This window comes from Cynoglossus semilaevis, chromosome 3 (assembly GCF_000523025.1).
Source record: "Cynoglossus semilaevis isolate Cse_v1.0 chromosome 3, Cse_v1.0, whole genome shotgun sequence".
Taxonomy (NCBI): domain Eukaryota; kingdom Metazoa; phylum Chordata; class Actinopteri; order Pleuronectiformes; family Cynoglossidae; genus Cynoglossus; species Cynoglossus semilaevis.
Window position 1 is genome coordinate 9,954,062 of NC_024309.1, and position 26,096 is coordinate 9,980,157.

At 42.1% G+C, this 26,096-nt stretch overlaps 1 protein-coding gene across 1 annotated transcript in view; it reads left to right on the forward strand.

The window, feature by feature from the left end:
* LOC103377201 (sodium channel protein type 4 subunit alpha-like) overlaps nucleotides 1-26,096 on the forward strand; it is an 81,570-nt gene that overhangs the window by 11,123 nt on the left and 44,351 nt on the right. The window contains 8 exon segments of the mRNA XM_017031562.2: nucleotides 10,063-10,227; nucleotides 10,450-10,593; nucleotides 10,843-10,961; nucleotides 13,505-13,594; nucleotides 13,636-13,764; nucleotides 18,108-18,199; nucleotides 19,774-20,016; nucleotides 24,065-24,128. Of these exon segments, the coding sequence (XP_016887051.1) occupies nucleotides 10,105-10,227; nucleotides 10,450-10,593; nucleotides 10,843-10,961; nucleotides 13,505-13,594; nucleotides 13,636-13,764; nucleotides 18,108-18,199; nucleotides 19,774-20,016; nucleotides 24,065-24,128 (1,004 nt within the window). The 5' untranslated portion in view covers nucleotides 10,063-10,104.

The following is a 26,096-nucleotide window of genomic DNA, read 5'->3' on the forward strand; positions in this document are numbered from 1 at the left end:
CTGCGGCTGAACCTCTAATCTGTCGGTACAAATTCATTGACTTCTGAACTTTTATGCAAAAATAATGTGCCAGAAGTAGAGCGTGTGTGTGTGTGTGTGTGTGTGTGTGTGTGTGTGTGTGTGTGTCAGCACTCATGACAAAGCTATTACAGGCGACAAGCTGGTTGGTCTGACCTCCTTTAGTGCTAAATTAAAAGGAACCTGAATAATATTGATGCCTGATGAAGGAAGGTGTGTGTCTGTGTCTGTGTGTGTGGGGGGGCGGGGGGGTAGGTGGAGGGGGCGGAGCTTAGAGGCAGTCTCACTGGGAGTTTGCCTCAATATGAGTTCGACAAAAGAACAGACTGACACACACACACACACACACACACACAGGTTCGCTGAGTCATGTTACTCTTACTCGCCGTAAAGATGTGGAGGTCACGCCCCTGACCTTTCAGGGTGGCGATCTGAGCTGAAGTGTATCAATTCATCTATTGATTAGGCTGTGATCAGTGGTTATGGCCTCCTGACGACAGACAATATGAACATTTTCAGTAATTTGGGAAAAGTTTAAAAAATATCAAAAATTAAAAACAACAATAATTTGAATAAATAATAAGAAAGAAGGACTCAATAAAATAACTTCAAATTCAGCGACAACAGAGCTTTTATTTGGAATTTACATGAGAACTTAAAATGAGAGAACAGGGGGATCTGTGATGGTTTGGGGCTGCATTTCAGTCTGTTAATTAATTATCCAGATAGGATTCATTTGGGGACATGACTGCATCTGATCAGTGTTCATAAACATCATCCATTTATATGAAAACTGATGAGGGTTTTATTTTGACAGTTGAGTTTTTCTGTTTTTTTTTTCTTTTTCTTTTACCACAGAAACCTTTAACCTGCAGTTAAAACAGTACAAACAGTAACAGGACACTAAGGTGTGTGTGTGTGTGTGTGTGGGGGGGGGTGTAGGACTGAATAGTCTCTAATAATATCTACACTGGGTGTCTGTCCTGGTTGGTATGGTGTGACAGTGGCTGATCCAACATGGCGGCCGGAGGCTTGGCGAGCCACAGGCTGATAATTTTCTGACTGACTGTGAGTGAGTGTGTGTGTGTGTGTGTGTCCCAGTTTGAATGTGACAGCTGAACGACAGAGCGCTGACACAGGAGAGGTGGAACGATAGACATGTCAGGAAGGTAGAGGGGAGGAGCAGGGGTGAAGAAGGAAGAGAAACAAGCTGGAGCAAAGAAGAAGAAAAGAAGAAGAAGTAAGACAGACCCAGAAGAATAAAGAAAAGCATCCTGAGAACAGACGAGAAGATTTAGGCTGTAGAAACGATGTGTATAAGAGCAGAGAATAAAAGAATGAAGAGACGAAGGTGATACATTTAGGCAGAGGAGGAAAAGGAGGCCAAAAGGAAAGAGAAAGTAGAAAATAGAAAAAAAGGAGTTGGACTGGAGCGGTTAAAGGAAGAGCGAGAGAGGAGAGGAAACAATAGAAGAGATGACAAATGAAGTCGAAGGAGAAAATGGGAAGAAGAGGAAAAAAATGAGGTGTTTACTTGACAAAAAATTATTTTAGTTTTGACCAAAAAAAGAAACTTTAATGAATTTAGACGAATCGATGGAGGGGCGGGGCAGCGTGAGGCTATATTTATGTTGTCAGTTTTGACAAAATAAACTTTAGTGAATTTAGACGAATTGATGGAGGGGCAGGGCAGCGTGAGGCTATATTTATGTTGTGTTTGTATTAAACTGGGCCAAGTGCCATTTATATAACACAACAATGTTGTTGTGACTCCACAGGTTCATATATTAATGATTTAATTCAAATGTGCTAATTATACAAAACGTGTTACAGCACCGCTGCAGTACCTCCACTGTCCTCTGAGGGTCACGGACCATTTGACGTTGTTATGATATCTTTTATGCGGCGGTTGTCTGTCATTGACCTGATGTGACCTCTGACCTTGCGTCCTTTTCGTCTTTTTTCTTTTTCCTGAATATTTCTGAGGGTGTTGAGGTCAGCAGGTGTGTGAGCGATGACCCAGGTGTGGTTGAACTACAGAAGGGGAAAAGAGTGAATAAGAGAGTGAGCGTGTGAATAATGAAGGTGTGAATAATGAATGTGTGAATGTATGTCAGTGTGTAAGCAACGCTCACTCAGGGATCAGTGTGGTCCTGCTGGGTCTCTATGATGGTAGCGCAGCTGAAAGGTGACCTGATTTAGTTTTTCACCTGACACCTGCACACACACACACACACACAGACCCAGGACCTCTGACCTTCAACTCAACCACAGTGAATATGTGAAGAGTTACAGGGAGACCTGAGGTGTGTCTGGAGGAGAAGCATGAACATTGTCAGCAACAGACATTTAAAAACGTAGGTAAAGACACAGACTTCCATACAGATGCATCAGAACACACAGCCTTAACTGCTGAGAAATAGTTTTCAGTCAAACTTCAGTCAGAGAGTAAAGCTAAGTTAAAATAAAGTTTAGCAAATCTGGGTTAAAAATCCGGCCAAATCCCTCTGTCAGTGACCACTGACTTCTCCGCTGCTGGAGGAAGGAGGTAGAAGAAAAAAAAACCCCAAATCTTACAGAGAGAGTCTGGCTTAAAAAAACCCCCAAATATTACAGAGAGAGTCTGGCTTTAAAAAGATCATCAGATCCAAATCTGAAATTAAAGGTCTAACTGAGGAGAAGGTCACAATATTTTCAACGGCCCCTTAAACAGAACAGGGTTAAAAAAAACTGCTGAAACAGAACTGCATTAAAGATGTGAAAAGCTCAGTGGAGTGCCACCCCTGGCCAAACGACTGAACTGCACGTCACCATGTCGTTCTTTATGGATGGAGGATGGAAGTACCAAATCAGTACTAGTACTTTTTACACAAAAACCTCCAGCTCTACTCATTACTGTAGCTGCAGATGCAGAAAAAGACAAGAAAAGTGATTTACATGATTTTGTTAAACTCTATGTGTGTCCAGACCAGTGACTGGAGGCTCCGACGAAAATCTAAAGCTGTTTTTAAAACAGTGCTAAAATAAGTGTGAGTGCATGGACACAACTTCATTATTTCTTTTTGGCTTTTTTTTTTTTGTCCCGTAGATTTTGCTTTGCTTTCAAATGTAATGTACAGTTTATACAGTAGGTCTCATTAAAGATGGAACGAGTTCAGGAATTCAATACCTCGGTGTCATTGTTGTACACTGAGAGAGCTGGGATTCTAACAGCGCTGTGTGGACTCATCAGCTCCACTCTTTCTGATGATTCTGCAGATTTGGGCAAAAATCAAACTGATGAGCCCACTCTTCTGTTCACCGGCTAGATTCTGCTGTTTCCTGGAGTCTCCTCTGGCGGCCATGTTTCCACCGAGACAGAAAATCCTGTGTTTTCACACACCCACACACACACACACACACACACTCCCTGAATGTCATATCACCATACAGGAAATAAAGAAAAAAATCCCTGAACTTTCTCTTTAAAGGACATTTCTGGAAGCTATAGAAGAAACTGATTCATCATCATGTTTTTTCTCATGATGACGCCTCCTCTTGCTCCTCCTGCTCCTCCTCCTCCTCCTCCTGCTGCTTTAATGTACATATCCAGTATAATATTACAGTCTGTATAATATACTGGACCATGACTGTGCATGTGCACGCCCACACACCCACACTTTACCCTCTTTTCCTCCTCTTTTGTTCTCTCCTGTCGATCCTCGTGCGCCTCCCCCTCCCCGTCGTCCCCCTCCCCCTCCCCCCCTTCCTCCCCGTCCTCCCCCTCCCCCCCTTCCTCCCCTTCCTCCCCTTCCTCCTCCTCCTTCTCCTCCTCCTCCTGTCCTCCTGCCCTAGTGTCCCGCGACCACTCTGTCCGATGCTTCCTGAACATTCTGCCTGGTCCTTAGTGGCTGACAGCAGTGAGCCACAGGTGTCCATGTCCTCCTCATGTCTGATTTCCCCAGAGAGATACACACACACACACACCACACACACACAGTGGTGTGTGTGTGCGTATTTAATTAAGCTGGACTCATGCAGAAAACTTCTCCAAACTTCTGACTCTTCTTGGTTTTTTGGTTTTTGTTTTATCGGAGCCTGACTTTGTAAAGTGTTGAGGCAAAGTGAGCACAGACTATGCAGTGAGCGCCCCCTGCTGATTACATCCAGACTAGGACATCATCCTCTACCTGTCCTTGTTTCCTTCCTTCCCTCCTTCCTTGTAGCCTTTGAGAGAGAGCCTTGTTTTCCCGTCTTCATTAAAGTCACATGACTCATCCTTGTACATGAACGCTGCTCTTTCTGACGCTGTATTTTTTAGTCGCCACCTCGGCTGTAGTTTACACTAAAATGCATGTTTTTTTTCTCACATTAAAGCAGAGTTAAAGTCAGTTGTGCGTCACTTCCCGACGCGGCCAGCTGTCCAGCAGATAAATTTACCGCTCGTTTATTCTCACACGTCGGTTACACAGACGAGTCGGTGCGATCTGACGGACGTCTGCACGAAGTTTCCTTGCTCATCCACGCCGAAAGAAAACATCGACAGGCTTATTTTTTTTGCTCAGTTTGTCTGTTGTTTTTCATGTTAACAAAGATGAGAATTGACTGGAAGTGAAATGATGAACAAAGAACAACAGGCTGAAATAAGAGATACACAGAAATAGAAAGCTATGTGTCCTTGTGTGTGTGCAAGCATGTGTCGCTGTCTGTGTGTGTGTGTGTGTGAGAGAGAGAGAAAGAGAGAGTGTGAGTGTGTGTGACATTCAAACCTCAATACCATTCCATAACAGGTTAATATATGTTGAGAGAGAGAGACTGAGAGAGAGTCTTTGAATTACACTGCCAATAAAACATCTAAATGTTACAGACTGGACCTTTAACAAAAGGCTAGATCAAGAGAATCCCTGCCACTTTATGGTAGTTGAACCTTTAGAACATATCCAGTGCTAATGACTGGCTGTTAGACAAACTTCTTTAATCTTAGCTTCAAACTAATTGTATTTTTTTTTTAAACTAAAATCCAGGAACGAAACTGACGATTCCACCTCCACCACAGTTGACCTTTTGCTGCCTCCGTCACTAAGTTCTTCTACGATTTTTAAAGTCGTTCTGGTTTACCTCAGTGACACAAACTGTCCACAAGGGGCAGCAGTAGATCAGCAGCTCTTATGTTCCTGTGAGCTGAACTCACTGTTTCTGAATAAACACATTTCAAGGATAAAATAATAAAAATAAAAAAACAAAGCTCACACTTCAGCTCAGTGGGACGGTAGATGTTCCATTATGGACCTTTTTGTGTTCCCACTCGCCAAGACAAAGAAATGTCAACATGATAATGTCCATTTAATGTGTCTGAGGTCTGTGTGAGGGTCCACTCTGAGTGGCTCTGCTCTGGTTATTAACACGCTCACACTATAGCTGCTGTCAGTTCATATTCTGGTCAAGGTCGCCGTGACGATAACGAGTTTGATAGGTGTCGGCAAATCCTCGTCAGAGAGTGGACGCTCGGCCTCGGCCCTCGGAAGAAAACAAGTAAATACACGGAAGAAACCGGTCATCTGTGACGTTAAAATAACACAACCTGTACGGCTTTCTTCAGCCGGACCTTTAAAGGGCCAGTTCAGGTTTTTTTTTCTCTTTGTAGCTGATGGTTAGCTTTGGTTACCAGTGACTACTGCTGTACAGTAAGTTCACTGCTTTATTTTGTAGACCCCACATGAGTTCTATAAAAAATAAAAGAACAAGTGACCAACAACACGCCACCAGCCCGGTGGAATGACAGACCGTACTGATTTAAAGCTGACTTGACAACTCTTGTTTGCAAACCTCTCACTCTCCAGCACCGTAGTGGAGAGTGGAAGTCACATCAGTCTCTGTCCTGATGAAAACCCTGGTCCTGTTTCTGCTGGGAGGTTGACTGATCCACTCTGACGACCTGTCATTGGCTGCTTAGCTGCTGGTTGTTGTTCTGGTCCACCTCTGCTCCTCACATGGTGCTCCCCTGACCCCTGACCCCTGACTCCTGAGCACCCCTGACCCCTGAGCTCAGAGGCCTGTGATGATGACGCTGCTCACTTCAGTTCAATCATCACGTGTTTCTTCAGCTTTAAAACACACGAAACATACGACAAAACTGTTCTGGGTTTTTGAGCTCTTCAAGCTTTATTTGGTGTGCTGTTACATTTGCTGTTTTTAAATTTCTGAAATGTATTTTAAATTTTACATTTAGCTAATTGCTGCCTTTTGTCGTTCTGGGAATGTTTTGTGGACTATTTAGTTCTTAAACCAATCATATTTTTTTATCTTTGTATTACTACAGTTTTCTTAAGATAAATCCTGGTGTGTTTTGTTTAACATTCAGTTGTTTAAAATTTTTATTCTTTTTTGGATGCTTTCCACAGTTTTTGTAGTTTTTGAGCTGCTTCCAGACAAAATGTTAATTATCTTTTTTCCGTTCTTTTAACAATGCTTTTTTCAAACTCACGCACTGGAGTCTGAACAGAAAGGCTTTAGTTTCTGGCTCGGCACAGACATTTAAAAGAAATGACGTAGAAGTGCAGTAGAAGACACAGACCTAATGGTAAAAATCGGCGTCTTCATTATTATAATTATTTCATGTTCCTCTGAAAAACCTCAGTCTTCGGTGTCTGCAGCAGAAAAACAGCACCATCTCCGTTAAAGTGAGATTGTACTGTGAAGGTGTGAATCGCTGTCATCCAACACTGAGCTTTAAAATGACGCACGGAGGCGTCTGCGTGTCAGGGTCAACCTTCACCCACTAACCACCCACAACAGAAGCCCCGTCCCTCAACCATCTTGAAGACAAACAGGCCTCAGTGGTCTTCTGTGGTGACTGCTCTACGTCTGAGCCCTGAGTCATGTCTTGTAATGAGCAGCAGCAGCAGCAGCAGCAGTGACGGTGGCAGCAGCACAGTGTCATAATGGTTTTCCTTTTAGCCAAATTAAAAGTGCCTCCTGTTCACTACCACCGCTGCTGCTGCAGGTGTGTTGGCGTCAGTGTTTTGTTGCCGTTTGATTGCGTTGCTTATTTTCGCACGCTGGAAGTGGTCTATTCATAGGACTTTTTCTTTAGGGTCACACTGTTTGACATCTTTCTGGTTACCATTTAAGTCCGATACTTCAGACTGCTTCATTAATTTGTCACATTAGCTCAGTTAAAGTGCCCGCTAGCTTGGTCAGTGTTTTACTAGCTTGGGCCTCCCTTGTTGTCAGCTGTTTTGTAAGTCTTGGTTTAAAGACCTTTTACAGTTTGTCAAGTTAGTTTAGGAGCTCAATGTCAGAGTTTTAAACGGTTTGTTTAAGATCCAGCGGGCTCAGTTTAGCGCTTATTAGCCTTTTTTTACGGTCCTTTATTTACTTGTTTTTCAATTCTGCTTTGCCTGAATTAAAGATTAGGAATGTTGATGTAAAGACATGAACACGTTTTAAATGATCTGTTAGTTTGCCTAAAGAACGTGCTAGCTTTGTTTTAGCACTCGTTAATGTAGTTGATCAGTTCAGGGCTAGCTTGCTTGCTTTTAAAACTTAGTTTAAGTTCTCAAGTCTCTAAGGACCTGAACTGTTTACACTGGGTAAAGCAGGTTTGGTTAACTTGTTTTTTTTAAAACCAGATTGTTATTTACTGTATGCACTAATGGCCGTCACTTTCGCCTCATTCAACCACATGTCCACGCACGTAAACTGCAGTTATAAAGTGTAGCGTGTCTGCTTCTTCACCGCGTGTCGTATGTGGTGTATGTGTCTTTCCTGGGGGCAGCGCTGCTTCGTCTGTGTTGGTGCTTTGACCCAGAAACCCGCTACGGTTCCTGCCTCCTCTCTGCGTTTCATAACACACTCGCCTGGCTTTGAGTATCTGTCACTTAAACTCTTGTTCTGTCCCCACATCAGCCGGTTGTCAGGGACTCCGAGTTCCTTCTGACCCTTGAGCAAAGCAGCCAGAAGAGCTGTAGAGCCTGCCCTCTCTCAGGTTATTATCTAACAGCACAGAGACAGAGAGAGTGGGAGGCTGTGATGGAAGCCTGACTGGAAGACGCAACAAAAGGAAGCAAACTTTCTGCCTGTCAGGACGTTTAAAGATCTGACTAATCTGAGATGACTCTGCAGCCACGGAGGCCATAGACGGAGAGTTTCCTTATTAAGAACATGACTACGAGGATTATTATATTATATATATATATATAATAATATATATATATTGTATTATTGTCTGTTTTCCTTTCCTGCTTTTATTAAAACTCACATTATTTCTTAATAGAAAACGACCCAAAACCAGACACTGAGACCAGGGATGTTCACTTACATGAATTAAATATGATTTATTTAAAACAAAGATCGTTGATTTAGTAGCTGCTTTAAAACGAAGAAAATTAACGAATTTGAAATATTTTTTTAACCAGATATTTATAGTGAGTGTTAGAAGTAAAGAGTCAGAACTCCAGATGTACTCTGAGACTAACTTTACTGTACAACAGTGGACATCTGTTAACACTGAACACACAGACATTAGGACGACTAATTACAAGTATTGATGAGCTAAGCTAATGTGGCTCCACTGGTGGCTGCAGGTGCTACGTTAGCAAAGGCAGTGTCCAGCATCTTAGACAAGAGTCCAAGTTTGTGTGTGTGTGTGTGTGTGTGTGTGTGTGGAGACCATCTGCCTCCTTGATGGTAATTGAATGATTCGACAGGCCTCGTTTTTCAACCTTTCATGCAGTTATTCTTCACAGCTCCCAAATCTGATTTCTGAGTTGTGTGTCTGTGCTTCTCTGTGTGTGTGTGTGTCCACATCAAAGGATAATCTAGCTCTGCTTTCCATTCTTATCAAAAGCTGTCATCCACCCAGTCACACACACACACGTGTCGATGATCTGTTTCCATTCTGCTCCGTTACTTAGTCACGTACTCACTGTAGCCGACATCCACACGGAAGGACAATCATCTTAAATTTTTAGTGTTTGAAATGGAGTTCTCTGGACTATTTTACTTTTACCATAAGATACTTTTACAATAAGATAAGTCTCTAGGTGGCAGCACAACTTGTTGTAGGGGAACAATTTCACTTATAACAACATTCAAATATTTAGTCAAAGTATTTCCCCTCGTCTCGTGACTCTGATGTTCAGGTGATGTCATGTCTGATTCAGGGCTCGTTGTGTTTCAGTATTTCCCCTAATTTGTGGCCAGGCCTGTTAACTAGATGAAAACACTTGTTAGCCTCAGTTTTAGCTGTTGTGGGTGATTCAAGAGCCCATCAGCGATAGTTCAGTTTCAGGTGTTCATCATGAAAATCAAGCATTAACCAAAAACATCACCGTTTTTCGCTCCAAACTTAAATACCAGTTCATGCTTTTAAAAAAAAAAAAAAACCTGTCTGTGGTCCGCGTTGCGTGGACATCATCAGCCCGGGGTCAGTAGACAAGAGTTGAGAGTCAGTAGGCTGTGAGTGATTGCTTTGTTGCTAAAGCAGCTGACGTTGGTCACGAGCAATCATCCAGAGAGAGAAGACAACGAGACACTCGAGGCTCTCGAATCAAACACTCCTCATCTTAAACTGGAGGAGTCCAAAAAAGGAAACATCATCCTTTTTTAAAAAAGAGAAATGATTCCTTTTTGCTTCTTATAACAACACTAACGCCCCCTGTTGTAAAGAAAAGTGTATGATGTTTGTGCATTTTATGAACACATTCTTTTATTAATATTTGCTATTGTTTTTTTTTTTTTAAATTCAAGCTGTTCTTGGACTAACTCTTTAGGCTTAAAGATATTTGTGGCTCATTTTACTTGTGGTTTACCTTCCGGCTCTCTTACCCAGTGATATTTGATTGGTTGAAATGTAATGCACTTTTAAAATAAGCTGCTCTACACAGCAAAGGACTTTGTGTGTGTGGTTTGCAAGGTGAGCCCGACATTGTCAAACTAGGTTAAAAATAATATAAATTTGAGGAGCAATTAAAATCCACCAGTGTCTGAATTTCAAGAACAGCTTTAAAAGTTTTAAAATGATGGTCTGTGGGTTTTAACCTGGCGGTCACTTGTTCTTCTCAGCTGGTATACCGGGCCGGTCAGCAGGAGGATCAGGATGAGAAGATGGCTGGCTTTGTGTTTCCAATGGGACCAGAGAGCTTTCAGCGCTTCACGCCGGACTCCCTGGCGGCCATCGAGCAGCGCATCGTCCAGGAGCAGTCCCGACAAAACAAACAGTACCAGGAGGTACACACACACGCACGCGCACACACAGCAACACACACTCCTGGAGACATCATCATTGCAGCAATTAGGAAAAGGAGGCGGATGAAACCTGACACCGTAAGACACAGAACAGCTTCAGGAAAAAGATCTGAGGGGTTTTAGAGACACAGTAATGTGTCTGTGTGTACTTGTGTAAATGTTTGTGTACTCTGTGTGTGTGTGTGTGTGTATGTGAAATATCAGGACCTGGGAGATGTGGAGCTTCCCCGGCCCAGGCCCGACCTGGAGGCAGGAAAAACACTGCCACGCATCTTTGCTGAGATCCCGTCTCATCTGGTGGGCGTTCCCCTGGAAGACATCGATCCATACTACTTCAAAGACCAGAGGGTAGGCTGTTAGTGTGTGTGTGTGTGTGTAAGTGTGTGTGTGTGTCACTCAGTGTGTGGATTTGAGTTTTCTGGAAATGTCCCCCGTCTCTGTCGGCGAATCCTTGGAAGATTAATTGACTCTTTGCTTGCCAAGTTCACAGAAAACCTGTGTGTGTGTATAGGTGTGTGTGTGTTTGTGTGTGTGTATATATAGGTGTGTGTGTGTATTTCAACGTGTTTCTCTTCCTTTGTTTTGTCTCTCTTTCAGACTTTCATAGTCCTGAACAAAGGAAAAGCCATCTTCCGTTTCAGTGCCACATCTGCTCTCTACATCTTGAGTCCATTTCATCCTGTACGCAGAATCGCCATCAAGGTCCTGGTCCACTCATATCCTTAAATGTGTATTTTGCTGCCCCATGTGGTCAGTTTGTGCCACTGACGTTTGTTTGAACCAAGAGTTTAGAATTCCAACATAGTAAAATAACGTTGTGTGAGGCAGAAGTTCTCCAGCGTGTCCGCAGTAACGTGAAGTCACCGACTGTCCCTGAAAACTAAGTCCACATGTCCTTCACTGTTAGAAAAGGCAGCCAATGAGATGAGTTTTGGAATATTCTAGACGTAATCTGATGTGCCTTCCATACATGCCCATGTTTTCTTCTGCCGTCACAGTTGGCAGCGACTGTATGTTTTCCTCTCGCCTTATGCTAACCTTAAATGGCCACCACTCAGCGCTGAGGGCGCTCAGAACACGGTGACCTGCGTGTAGGACTCAGGCTGGGACAAATGATAAATGGAAAGATAAACGGACATTAGCACCATCTGTGTTTTTTTTTTGTTTTTTTTTTTGTGAACATGGCCGTGATGTGGATTTGCGTCTGCATCTGCATAAAAGGTCTCGATATTTCGTGTCACTCGCAGGCGTCCATCGGCCCTCAGACTCCAGACGTCAACATGACAGATATGAGTTCACACCTTAAACTCAACAGCTCTGTCCAACACACAGCGACACCAACACACACACACACACACACACCTTTACCCCCCCACCCTCCACACCACACTTATCTATTTTTACTGCTGGCGGCGGCTTCTGGTGTTGAGCGACATCGAGCCGTTGGACACACCGCTGTTGTCAGGAGATGAAAGGGTGAAGAGGTCGGCACAGTGTGTGTGTGTGTGTGTGAGAGAGAGAGACGGAGAGAAATCAAAAATGTTCTAAGAGCAGACGTAGAGCTGAAGTGGGTTTTATTCTCTTATGTTTGAGTCGTTTGAAAGTGTTTGCAAGCGATCAAGTGCAGCCTGGAGGTCTGCCCAGCTGTGGTGGCGCCACGATGACAAGGTGTGGAGTGAGGCCGCACGCTTACACTCTGTTTCTGGAATTAACATGAAAAAAAAAAACAAAACCGTTGGACGTTCTCACTGTTAAGGAATTTCCGCCTTTCCTGACGCTCTGAACCAGAGCTGGGACAACGTCACGACTGTTTGAACAGAAATCTGGGTCTGGAAGTGGCACCGACAACCGACTGCTGGGTTTTAGTTTAAAAAAAAAAAACATTGTTCTTCTAAAATGTTAGGCTTCTACAAAATGGCCTCGATGAGTGACATTTATGAATCACACAAATGGGTCACGTCCTTTTGTCCACCTACTGATCAAAGTCTGGAAAACAGAATTGTCATCTCTTACTTTTTTTTTTTTAGTGAAATCTGCAGGTCGTCTGATCGAGCTAAGCTACAGTCCTGCCCTGACCTTAGCTGCTTAAAGAGTCACTCAAAGGTCAAAGTTCCTTAAAGGAAGAATCCAGTCAATTGAACACACCCTCCTCCAGGACTCCTTGAATTCACCTTTGACTCTGATTAAGTCAGAGGGAAACACCGGGGAATGGAAAGACGAAGGGAGAGGAAAAATGCTCAGGTGAAGCAGGAAGCCGACTCCTGCCGTGGCGGTGGGAGGTGTAATGACATTATGGTATGGTGGCCTGGGAGGTCCAAAACATCAGAGCTGTCATTATGGCATAATTAGCTCCTGGCTCTGTGGCAGCAGTGGCGGCGGGGGAACATTTGCGTTGTTTGTCAATCGGTAACCGTGTTACCTCGCCGCCTACCACTGCGCTCCAGCAACATCATTAGAGTTGGCGCTCAATCAACAATTAGCCCGCCGCTCAAACGACTCTGAGCCGGAGTTGAGGCGGCGCTCACACGGGGAGCATGTTCCCTCTGTCAAATTACAATAATTATGATTCATTTATAGCTGTGATTGACAGCACAGCCGGCTCACTCTCCCACCACATTGCGTGTGGTGTTTTCGACACGGCAGGTGAAGGTGATCGTTAGCGTGTGCTGCTTTAGAAAGTTCCGGCTCTGATCAGACAGAGGCCCGGCGTTTTCTTCTCTGGTCCCTTTAAATGGAATTTTAATCTGCTGTCAAACTGGGCCACACATCAGTTAAAGGCACAAGACCACATTAATGAAGGCATTAGAGCCGTGATGTAAGAAGAAAACGTACGAGCTCGTTGTCCATTTGATTGAACATTCGATTAGCGCTTTATGCTTTATTTAAAAACCATTCAGTCTAACACAGGTGATTGTTTTATTTTCTCCAAAGGGTAAAAACAAACACATTTCTGAATCGTCATATTTGGAGCAAACATTGATAAAACAGTATCATCAACTTAAATCTATGAATAAATGTGGCGAATAATTATTGTTTAATTATGAATTATTTAGTTCCATAAAACTTATTGCTTTAACTTTATCACTTATTCAGATTTCTTTTTCTCTTTACCTTAATTGTGGTAAAGAGAAAAAAAATCTAAAAAAAACAAAACATCATTTCTTCTTTTTCCTGTTTTCCTCCTTTTATTACGACTAACTATTAAACAGTTTTGTTGATGTGCTTGATGTTACTGCGTCTTGTTCCTTAACCTGCTCACATTATTCAGTCTGTTCATCATGTGCACCATCCTGACCAACTGCTGCTTCATGGCCATGTCAGAGCCAGCGTACTGGGCCAAATACCTGGAGTAAGTCTGAAAGATACATCAACATCATNCGTGTCCCTCAGGTACACCTTCACAGGTATCTACACGTTTGAATCTCTAATAAAAATCCTGGCCCGTGGTTTCTGCGTGGGACCGTTCACCTTCCTGAGGGATCCATGGAATTGGTTGGACTTCAGTGTCATCACCATGGCGTGAGTGAAACAAACACACACACACACACATCCACGTGGAAAAAATACAATTAAAAAAACCCCAGAAAAACATACTTTGTGCTCAGAGAAAAACAAACTCCAGGTTTAAAAATCTCGGTCGTCTCTGTGACCTCACTGACTCTCCTCTGAAGGCCTTCGGCCACGCCTCCTCTGCTAGCGACAGCCGGTGGGTTTTTGTTTCGGAGCATGACCTGCCCACTTCTGTAATTGACTGACTGATGGAAAATCGCTAGCATTTGGTTTGGTTAGCAATCAGGCGGCGATCAATCACTGAGCTGAGGAGCTGAAAGGCGTGCAGCGAGAGACGCCAGCGGGAAGATAAACGATCACAATGAACTGATCTGATCAATACTTGACCCCTGGGGCCCCGGCTCTGAGGTTAGCACGCGGCTGTAATGAAGCACTGTCACCTCGGCCGCCGCCATACTCTAAATTGAAGTGTCCTGATGGAGGTGTCCTCAGATGGAGGGAAACGCCGCATCTGCTGGGTCACGCGGCCAGACCCGGTGACCTGATGACGCCAAAATCCCTGAGCGGCATAAATGACTTCACTTAAAGGACAAATTCATCATTAAATCCCAGGTTTTTAAAAATGATGTCTTGAGCTGAGGAGCTTCACAGTCTGCCCACGTTCTCCTCCTCTGGATGTTCTACTTCTCTAAATCTATTGTACAGGAAAGAGAACATGGATCATTTCCTATAATACCCTATAAAGATGACAGATTTTAGTCGCTCAACAAAAGAAATGGCTATGAAACTGCTTCCTCTCACTCTTTTGACAGCCTTCCCTAAAAAGAAACTTAAGTTTATCTGCCCTCCTACACAGAAGTCCATTGAGAAAATCAGTGATTTTAGCCCGTGGAGGCTGTGGTTCAACTGTTGGTGTCACTGGAGGTATTTTAAAACGAAACAATTTAACGCACCAAATTTACACATTCAACCAGAGACAAGTTGGCAACGGTGGATTGACACATAATTGTCAGAATTAAATCAATATGATTCAATGAAAATTGTTCTAAGAATTGTTGTAGAAAAAACCCCCCGAAAATAACCTTCTGTCATGCTTAATGGAAATTATTAAGAGCTCTGCAATGCATTCTGGGAAACAGAATAGAACTAGACACGGTACAAAAACATAATTAAAGACACTAAATTAAGAATACTGTAAATTATCCTTGAGATTGGGTTGTTCTGTTAACACACACACACACACAGACAGACACCAACACACACTCAGTCAGTCAGTAGGTGTGTGTCCTTGAACCAAAGGCTGTCCTGGGGTCAGATGGATCTTTAGCTGGACAGGGACACATAAGTCACCTTTTACCACACGCACACACACACACACACAATGAGGATGAGTAACATGTTAGGCAAAGGTGTGGCTGACCACGCAGGCAAACAAATCTGGTAATGGTGTCTGTACTGACACATACACACATTTCTCACATCACACGTGTGCAGGAGCCCCTGACACATCACCTCCCCTGTGTCTGTGCTTTATTAAAACCAGAGTGATGTTCAGTAAATAGGCACACACCCTTACTGACACACACACACTGACAAACCCCCCTCACTGACACACACACACAGGCTCCGCCCCTCTGAGCCTGATATGGCTGCAGTAATGACATGTTAATGGCCGCCATCAGCAGCAGCAGCGACAGCCTCAGCTTCAGACTGCACCCACATTTTCACAGATTACAGACAGTCTAGACGTTTTAACACAATGAAAAAATCGTTATTTTAACTAAAAAAAATCTCCTCTTCTGTAGAAACTGCAGTAAGAACTCGACGACGGGTGTTTTGTTGAAGAAAGTAAATAAATAACCAGAGCTGATCAAACGTACGGCAGCTTTGTTGTTCTTTAGCCTATTTTTTTTTTCTGAAAAGTTGAAACCAAAGTGCTCTCAAGGACATGGGAGCTGCTGATTTACTGCTGCCTCCGGTGGTCAGTTTATGTCACTGTGGCAAATGTGAACAATGAATATTAAACACGAGTCACCAACAAAACACCTGCGAATTAAAACGTGTTTTAAAATCTTCGTGTTCTCTGATGTAACGTCATAAAAGATAGAGCAGTTTAGATTAGATTTAGATTAAATTTAAAAAAAAAAAAAACTCATCTTAACACTAAGATAAAGCAGCCTTTTTTCCCGATGCAGTGTTTGGTCTTTGTGAAGTTAAAATGATGATTTTCTCTATGGACTTCAGTCGAGGTCAGTGAATTAATCGCAAATATCAGTTTATTCACCATTTTACATCCAGTAAAAAAACAACAACAATCTTTGAATGTTTTTACTTTGGAACAGTTTAATTTCACCTTTCGTTGTTATATAAATAATTTAATTGTACTAAAACACAAAATTCAGAGGACAAAACTTTCAGAAACAGCCTTAAATGACTCGCCGGTGCGAAAAACTGCGGTGTTAATGTAAAAAAGTGCCGACATCAGTGGATATTTAACACACCGTAGGAACACTTTGACCACAGAGATGAACTGATGTTTCTCTCTGCTGGTCGTCTCCACCTTCAATCTAAATGTCCTCTTCTCTCTCCGCCGTCCTCCAACGCCTCCTCTGTAATCCAATCAGCCTGCCAGTCAACATCAGTGAAATATGAGCTGGGATGGTGGACTGTTAGCAGCCCAGGATCAGATTACTCAGGCCAAGATGGCTGCCGTCACCTGGGCGCCGTCTCAGGCCCTGATGCCATGCTTGGAAATCAGTTCCCATGTTGTTCTTTTCTCATATTTGAACGTGAGAAGATGTAGGTTCGTCAGCAGCTCCCAGTTTTTTTCCTATATGAACATATGGAAATTTTCTGGTAAAGAAAAATCCACAAGTTCTGTTATTTTAGTGTAGCCAAGCTAGTTTCTTGCCATTACTTTTTGGATAAATCTGCTACATAAATTAGCACAGTTTCTTACCATTACTTTGTTGAATTGGATAAATCTGCTACATAAATTAGCATAACAAGATTTCATTAGATAGAACTAACAAACAAAAACTAGGCAACAACCTTAGGTTCTCACATGTGCACAAATTTCAGCAGAAAACCGTATGATTGGCTATGCTAGGAGATTAGCATCAGAAATTTCAGCAGAAAACCATATGATTGGCTATGCTAGGAGATTAGCATTCTTCCATAGCGTTGGTTAGCATTTACCCGTCTGGTGATTAAAATTCACATTTACCGTCAGACAGGTGTAAGTTTTCAAATAATGACAGTATTTTCAGACTTTGTTATTTTTGTCTTCTTCTGTTGTCTGTTCATGACCACCACACTGCCCCCCACAGGTTGTTAACAGAGTTTATCAAAGTAGGGAACCTGCAGGCACTGAGAACCTTTAGAGTGCTGAGAGCCCTGAAAACTATCTCAGTCATTCCAGGTAAGGCCTCACCACCAACAGGGGGCGACATTGATTAGCTAAAACACTCAAACAAACAAAAAAGAGCCCTTTGTCCTCGTGACATTGTCGTGGTGGTGAATGTCCTTTCTTGTTCGTTCCACGTCTCCTCCGTCTTGCAGCAACAAACCCCGCCCACAAGAGAAAAAAAAATCACCTTGTCTGAAAAAAGAAACGGTGAAGTCAGATCTGTCAAAGCCAAACACTTCAGTGACAACTGGAGGTTTTTGTGATTTAGCCTTGTGTTATTTAGTGTGGAATTGTGTATTTTGATTTTTTTCAAATACATTTATAACATATTTTCAAGAGAGACACAGGGGAGGGCTTTACGTATCAATACTAATGTCTACAGGGAGATGTTGAAATTTAGGTGCCTCTGCTGCCTCTTGTGGTCATTTCATTCACTGAGGTGACTGCTAAAGAAATAGTTCACACTTAAACGACTTAAATTCACATTTTTTAACTGTTTTTTTTTTTAAAAAAAGACATTTTTCTTCAACTTTTCAACCAGAGTTTTTGTGAGCAGTAGTTTTTACACGGAGCCAGAATCTCCTTTTCTCAGTCCAGGGGTCGCTCACAGTAAAGTCAGCACTAAGTATGGGTCAGAACCTCATAGTGGATGACAGCACTCAGTGGTCTTCAAGTGCCACAGATGTGTCCTCTGAATCCAGTGGTGATGGAGATGAACGTTCTCAGGTGACGTTTTTGTTTTCAACCACGGCTAAACCAGTTGCTGTGTCTGGCTTGGTAGCCCTGATTTCCCCCTTTCACTCCTGTCAAGCTGTCTCCACTGTTTCTCTCCTCTCTCTGTTTCTTTCCTTCATTTTTCTCTGCGTCTGTGTCGCTGTTGTTCAGTGTGGTCATACCCTTCTGTGTGTGTCTGTTCTTGTGCTTGTCTCCCGGCTTGTTGCAGATATGTGACTGAGTTTGTGGACCTGGGTAATGTGTCAGCCTTAAGGACGTTCAGGGTGCTGCGAGCGCTCAAAACCATCTCTGTCATCCCAGGTGAGGAAGCGAGAGAGGCATGTGGGGGAGTGCGAGTACCAAATGTACAAAATGCACTCTGGCAAAAACTGCTGCAAGCGCTAAAAAAAATGGCCTGTGTTTCCTGCACATTACCTGCTGATCACCACACTAACACAGAAAAGAGATAGTGTGCAGGAAGAAGCAAGTGACAATTACTGTGAGTTAACATCCAAACGTTAGCCAACAGCAGCACCATATTTATTTATATATTTTTGGTGTTTTGACTTGTGGTTAAACAGAAAATCTAAGTTTTACATTTATGTTATGTATTCATTCCATTTTTACCAGCAAAAAAACTTTATTTTGTAACTTTTCCCAGTCAGACTGGGCTGCTGCTTTATATTAATTGTGAATATTAGCAAATATCAGTTTTTACTGTTCTAGATGACGTATTGTAAGTTTAGGATCATCGCTTGTTTTGTCTAATTCGTCTTTTGCTGCCAAAGTTAGCAAAGGAGCTACTGCAGTCTTCCCTGTAGCCATGGTTCACTCTTGGACCTTTTAAGTTGTAAATAAACAAAACAGATGATTTTGTTTTTGTCATGTTGATCTAAGTCAATCATCTTTCTTCCAATCTACTGCTGGCTAACCTTTGTATGTCCAAACTTTGCATGTTAGCATGCAGTGCTAAAAAGTGACAGCAAAATGAGAACTAATGTTTTTTTTAACACGTGCTATACCGTTAGCACGGTTAGCAGCATTCGCATGTCCCACATTAAATGATCATGACCGTCATTCATTAGATTACGGACAGAACTCGTTACATCAACAGCAACAGCGTAAATTAATTTCGAGCCAAAATTTTTGGAGTTTTGTCTGTTCCTAAGGAATGAAGTAAACCCTGATAACTGTGAACACGAATCACTGAAATCTACAGAGTTTCCTGGTTTCTTTGGTTTCCTAAAATCTGAACGTTAACAGTTGACTTGTCTGCACTTCCTGCTGTTCTTACCACATTTGTGCCGGCGTGTTTTGTTGCAACATGAATGTAGGTGGTGGTGAAAGTCGTTGTGTGTCGTGTTGCGTTTTGGTGCTGCTGCTAATAATCCCCACTTTACCCCACAGGTTTAAAGAAAACATTTGTGACATGCCAAAACAGAACATACAGATTGAGCTAGCTAGACAGACACATAATGTTGGTGAAGTTTGACACTTTATCTACTTTCTTTAAATCCATACAGTCAACATCGTTGTCACGACATTTGACACTTTATCTACTTTCTTTAAATGAAAAAAGTTAAACTATTTGTACATGACTAGAACATCCTACTGGGATTCATGAGAGCTAGTTCATTAGTCAGCACAGTTAGCCGTAAGGCTAACATAAACATTCATTAACACTGTCAAGTTTTGTGTTTTTCCATGCTAATTAATTACATCCTTCTAGATAATCAAAACATAGCATATATTATTATTATCACTTACTTAATGATGGAGAAAACAAAAACTAAAATGTACTTGTTTTTATTTCAGTCAGATATACATTTTTTTTGGCTAACGGTGAGATTAGCTGCTTACTACCCTTTTTTTCTCACGTCTGCGGCGTCCCTCAGGTTTGAAGACCATCGTGGGCGCACTGATCCAGTCGGTGAAGAAACTTGCTGACGTCATGATCCTAACTGTCTTTTGCCTGAGTGTCTTTGCGCTCATTGGCCTTCAGCTTTTTATGGGAAACCTACGGCAGAAGTGCGTTCGCAGCCCCGCGCACTGCATCAACGACAGTCTACCCACAAACGCCACCTTCTACTGCAACAACAAGACATGGGAATCCTTAAAGGACTATTTTGAAGACAATGGTACGGATGTTTGTTTGTTTTTGTATTTTTCAAATCTCGAATTTTTAAAAAATGGTTAGCCTTGAGTTGTTTAATATTCAACTTAGCCTAAATATCTCTTGGCATTTAGCTAAGATATTTTAATACATTTTCTGAAATACTTATTATTAGGTTGTAACATTATGTTTTGGCTTATTTTAGCTATTTTTATTTTATACATTAGAATATCTTTAGAAAATGTTGTCGATTTTTGGCAAATGCTTAGAGTTTTTGTTTCTGTTTTTGAAATCTTACATGGGAGGATATACAGTAGAAGTCTAGGTTATCTCTGACAATATTCTGTTCAACTGAAACAGAATATTTTATGGTCGCTCCTTGTTTCAGAGACTAGAGCAGCAGTGGCTCAGTGTAGCAGACAAGATGGTGACTCTGTGTACGTGTGTGTGTGTGCGTGTCACCCTGCAGTGATGACTGGCTTTTCCTAAACGGACTGGACAATGTCATGTTGGCACTTTGGTTACAACTGACGTCAATAAACACAGACACGCACACACGTACACACACAATGAGGTCATATGAGGTCACCTGGTATATACAGTATTTGACATGTTGGCCGTGTTGACCAGGCAACATAATATACGTGGTATGGACAAACTCACACACACGCACGCACTCGGACACTTACTAACGTACTGACACATACACACGTACGTGGAGGTCAGGGTTAAGGAAACACTTAACGCCGCTGTCAGATGAAAGCTGAGCTTCCCTTCGTTTCTTTCTGCAGGAACTCAGTCACATTTAACCTCAGAAAATGTTGCGTTGACACATTTCTAACCTGAAATTGATATTTTATTCTGTTTCTACTGTCGCTGCTTTTTTTTAAAAATTTTTTTTTTTTAACTTTTGCATTTAGTATTTAACACAATGCAATACATGCATTTTCATCTACACAGATGTTGATCATTTTTACTGTTTCAAATAATCTTTTATTCATTCATCTACACAGATGTTGATGATTTTTACTGTTTCAAATAATCTTTTATTTAAAAATAACCATTACCCGTTATTTTACAAAAAATAGAACCAGGAAAACGGTATAAAACTAAATTGTATAATTCTAAATGTCATGTCATGTGACAAAAAAGGGACTTTCATCATCAAAAAGGACAAAAAAGGAAACACTGACAGAGCCTCGCCATCCTCTTTCTCCACAAAATCTGTTTTTGCAGCAGGTTTAAAATCATTATTGTCCTGTAAGACGAAACCTTTGCTGAGGAGGTGCTTCCCAGGCCATGGTGCTGGATAGTGTGTCCATATCTGATGATACTTCTCAGTATTCATTATTTCCTTAATTGTGTGGGGACCAGATCTCTAACAAACTGAAATGCAGCCCTAAATCATTACAGAGCCTTAATGCATTTATTATTTATTCGACTAAATCTTTCAACCTGGACTTGTCACTAAAATGTTTGTCTTCAAGTCTTCATGTCCTGCGGTTGTACATACTGTACGTGTACATATAATCTTTCCCTTTAGAAACGTTCTAGATGAATTGAACTGAAGGACCAGGTGGATTTTTGAAGTATTGATCAGCTGATTTTAGCTGGATAGTTTTTCCCAAGTGAAACCACTTCCAGATCGTCAGTCGTCAGATTCAGACACTTCAGTTTCCATCTTCTCCTTGTCCATTTTCTTGAGAACTCTGTACACTACATAGACATTGCATGTTCTCAGCAGATATCCCTTGAGGACAGATTTATTGGTGCAAAACAACATTACAACATTATGTGGCTTCCTCGTGAAGTGGGAAGAAAAAAACCTTAGGGTTAGGGTCGAGCAAACTGGAGACTGGAGAGAATGTTCTTAACCTTAGGAAGACAACAACAAATATCCTAGATGTTAATGGACAAATAACTGGACTAGTACTGGAGTGGAGATCAATGCAGAAAGGCTTTTTAGAGTTGGATTTGGAATTCTGGCTGCATCGTTGGGAAAAGATATAAAATATCCAAGGAGACTGTAGAGAAAATCATTGAGTACAAGTCTACTACGGAGTACACACAAGAAAATACATCAGGCTAGTACTGACAGAAGCCTTGTCAAAACTTGTTTACAGATATTTTTTACAGATAATTTGACCCAAAAAAAACTTAGACACACACACACACAAAACGGAGGTTCTAAGTAACCTAGAACATTCCACATATTTTAAAAACTCAGTTTAAAAAAAAACAAAACAGGAAGTCCATTGGTGCATGTTCTACTTTCTTCTCAAGGCAATGTCCATCTAAAAGAAACAGTAATAGAGTTTGCTGCCCGTTGCTAATGTTGCTGGTGTTTGTTCGTTTCCACTTTGCTTTTCCATCCATCACATCAAACAAATGTCCCCTGTAGGCTTCCGTATCGACCCCCTAAAAGCTGCTGCTGTGAAATCCGAGAGCCGCTCTGCGCCGTCAGAGCTCCGCCCACTCAGGCCGACTCAAAACAGCCGTCAGATCAATGTCCATGAGCTGGACGTTTCCCATAATGCCCTGTATGTTCTGTCTGTGAGGCAGCGGTGCAAGAGAAATTATAGCATTCACTCAAAGTCCTGCTGCTTCATCTGAGTTCCTCATTATTCACTTGAATTTGTCATTCCACATTTTTCTTTTTCTTTGTTAACTTTTTCTTCTTCGTCGTTCTCCTCCCAATTTTTTTCTATCCCTCTCTCCCAATCTTCTCATTTAGCTAACTTCATGTCCTTTTCTTCTTTCTTCTTCATCATCATATTCTTCTCCACCTCTTTCTTTAATTCTTCCATCACTTTGTCACCTTCTTCTCCTCTGCCTTTGTCGTCTTTGTCCTCCATCTTATCCTCTCTAATTTTTCTCTCCACTCCTGTGTCCTCATCCATCATGTTTTCTTCTTCCACGTCATCACACAACTTCTTTTTTTTATTATTTCCCTGTAATAGAAAAGTCGCTCTGTAGTGTATCTGCAGTGGACCCTGGTCTGTAGACTCGTTTTGACCTCATCGAAGAATCTCTCTCTCTCTTAACTTCTTTTTTATTTTATTTTATGTTTCTCCTCATATTATTTCCCTGTAATAGAAAAGACTCCAACCGTTGTGTCCTCAGACCTCATCGAAGAATCTCTCTCTCTCCTGAATATTAAAAGCCTTTAAACGCTCTCTTCAGCCTGGTGAGGGCGTCGCTGCCCGGTGTGACCGTATCACAGTCGTATTAATGTAGTTGTGGTCAGATGTGAGTGTTTAGAACATCGCCGCCATAATGGGCTCTTTCGCTCACACACCAGAGGCAGCAGCCAAACCACAACTAGAAGGAGTTGGACAAGTTTATTGATCCTGTGGTAACGGCCCACGAGCCAAGATCTCACCAACCCTCGCTGAGGGTTTGAAGACCAACCAGGGATTAATCATGAGGATCAAAGGTCCAATAAAAAAAAATACAATTCTTTGGACTAAAATATTATCAACTCCAAAGCAGTTAATTTGTGTCCTTTCAGACCTGAAGCACTCTTGTACAGAAACACACACTGTGAACATTAATGGAGCTGAATGATTTAACGGCCACACGAAGAGTGACAGAAAGGTTAGTGCTCCTGCCTTTCTGCAAGAAGCTCAAATTACGCACTTTCTCAATGGACTTTGGTTAATTAGTTGGACTTAAGAATGAAAAGAAATAAGGACTGAGTCACAAAGAGTGCGTGCCCTCGGAAAAAAGTAATTTTCTGCCCTTTAACGTGGATTAGAGTTTGCAAATACTCACTCTTCTACACCGACGTCCAGGTTGTCAGAGCTTTTTTAAAATATATATAAAATATATATTTTTAAAATAAACTAAGAGACACAAACTCACCGCGTGAGTCAGCGGCGGAACAGCAGTTCCCCTGTCAACGTCAGCGAAAATCACACACTTTTCCACTGTACTAGTGAAAAGTCACCAGGTGTGTCTGAGTGCAGCCCAGAGGACACGGCCAATCAAAATGGGGGAGTTGAAAAATGCACCTGTGTGGGCGGAGTTTATAAGATGGTTGACTTTATTCTTTTTTTAAATTTGTTTTGTAGACAATTTTTACAAAATGGAAGGAGCCAAGGACGCACTGATCTGCGGGAACAGCAGCGACGCAGGGTGAGTCAGCACTCTCTGTTGTTATCATGTCTATGCAGTTTTGTGTGTGTGTGTGTGTGTGCGCATGCGCGTGAACATCTGCAACACAATATGATCTTTACAAGCGAAATTAGCTAAAAACGCCAAGTCATGGCGATGGGAAACTGTTTGTCACTCTGTTGGTGTTAGCATGTTATCATTAGCTTTTTAGCCTGGGTTAGCTCAGATATTTTGCCAATTTGTAACCAAATTATTTATTTCTGTTCTACATTATCACAACATGAAATGGTAAACAAGGAAACAAGTAAAGTTCTTTGACTGTTGGGCAGAAATCCGTCTATTTTGAAAACCCTGTCAAATATCCTCAAAACACCGTTGTGTATTTTTAAAAATACTTTCTTCCGTATGAATGATATTCATTAAGCCTTAAACCAAAGACTGAAGGCAATTTGGACAAAAAAAAGTTAATATAAAAAGGTAAAATACCAAACTTTTTTTTGCCCAAATTGATATTAAATCATGAAGAAATCTTATTGTTCAAAGATTCTAGAAAAACCCTGTAGAACATTTCCCTCTCGTCCTGTCTTTATTTTTTTGGGGTGGGATCACACAATGGTAGTCCAGGTGTCCTTCTCTAAGTCCTCCGTCTCCTGCTGAGTGTCCAGGTCACCACTGAACCAGATGGGATATTACAAAGCTCCTCCACAGGGAGGAGGTGGCTTCCTGGACAGTTCTTCTGGTTCTGGCTCTGCTTGAACCATCTGAGCTTAGGTCAAAGCCAGGGGAGGGGCCAACGGCAGTGATGTCACAGTTCTGGTTCAAACCCAGAGCCCGGGGGAGAGAAATGGTTCGAACATGAACGGATGAACCGGGGCTTTAACAACAGAAGGGACAGGAAGAAGATGACATCATCACTTAGTTAGATTATATAATAAATGTTCATTTGTTCACAGATATTTAAGGTCCATTAAATCAGAGTGTTGAGAAGGTTTAAGCAAACATTCCGAGTGGTAACTTAAAAAAATCAGTCCTGACATTTTGTCTGTCCCAGTGTTTGACAGTATGGACAAATGCCCAAACCTTGTCTCAGAGTACTTTGTTTTAGTACTGCTTTAGAGCTACTCTCACCTCCCTTCATCTCAGTCTTAACCACATTAAAATATGAAGCACTAACCTGAGTTACCCCAAGGGTAAATTAGGTCATAAATACCCATCATTCTTTACAGAACAGCAGGAGGAGAGGAAGACGAAGAAAGACGGCCGTGTTAATTTGCTCTGTCTGATTTAGTGGAGAAAACCTACTGCGTATTAATTTGTGTTCATACTTCAGATTATCAAAGCTGTTCATGGTCCAAAAAAAGTGATTTGATGAAGGAGGGAAGTAGAGGTTCTGAAGTCAGAACATACAGGGTCATGAGACAACAACCAGGGCCTTTACTCTTCTTATCATGTGAGGAGAAATCACAGCAGTGAGTCGGAAAAAAAAGTGTAAGGGGCGGGGCTTTAATCATCATCATTGACCCAGCTTCCTCTCAGAAGGACTGGACTGTCATCGCTGCAGTGAGTGAGAATTATGGTCCGACTCCACGCTGCTGCTGCTGCTGCTGCTGCTGCTGCTGTGGGGGCTGATTTTCCTGGAATACAACAGCGTCATACAGCTGATATTCATCATCCCATTAGCATAGCATGCACTGCTGGTGGTATCATGTCCATGCACTGCTCTGTGTGTGTGTGTGTGTGTGTGTGTGTTCCATTAAATTAGTTTAGCTCTTCTCTCTGCTGCTGCTGTTCCTCTGGATCACTTCCTCCTCTTGTCTGCGAGCGGAGTTTCTCCTGCTGCTGGAAACTGTCATCTTGATGTGTTTGTATGTGTGCGTGTACGTGCGCGTGCACGTGTGAGTGCAGATCCCATAAAGCTCTCAGCACCTCCCCTCCCCCCGGCCCCCCCCCCTGCCCCCCCCCCCCATATGAATGGTGTAAAACATATGT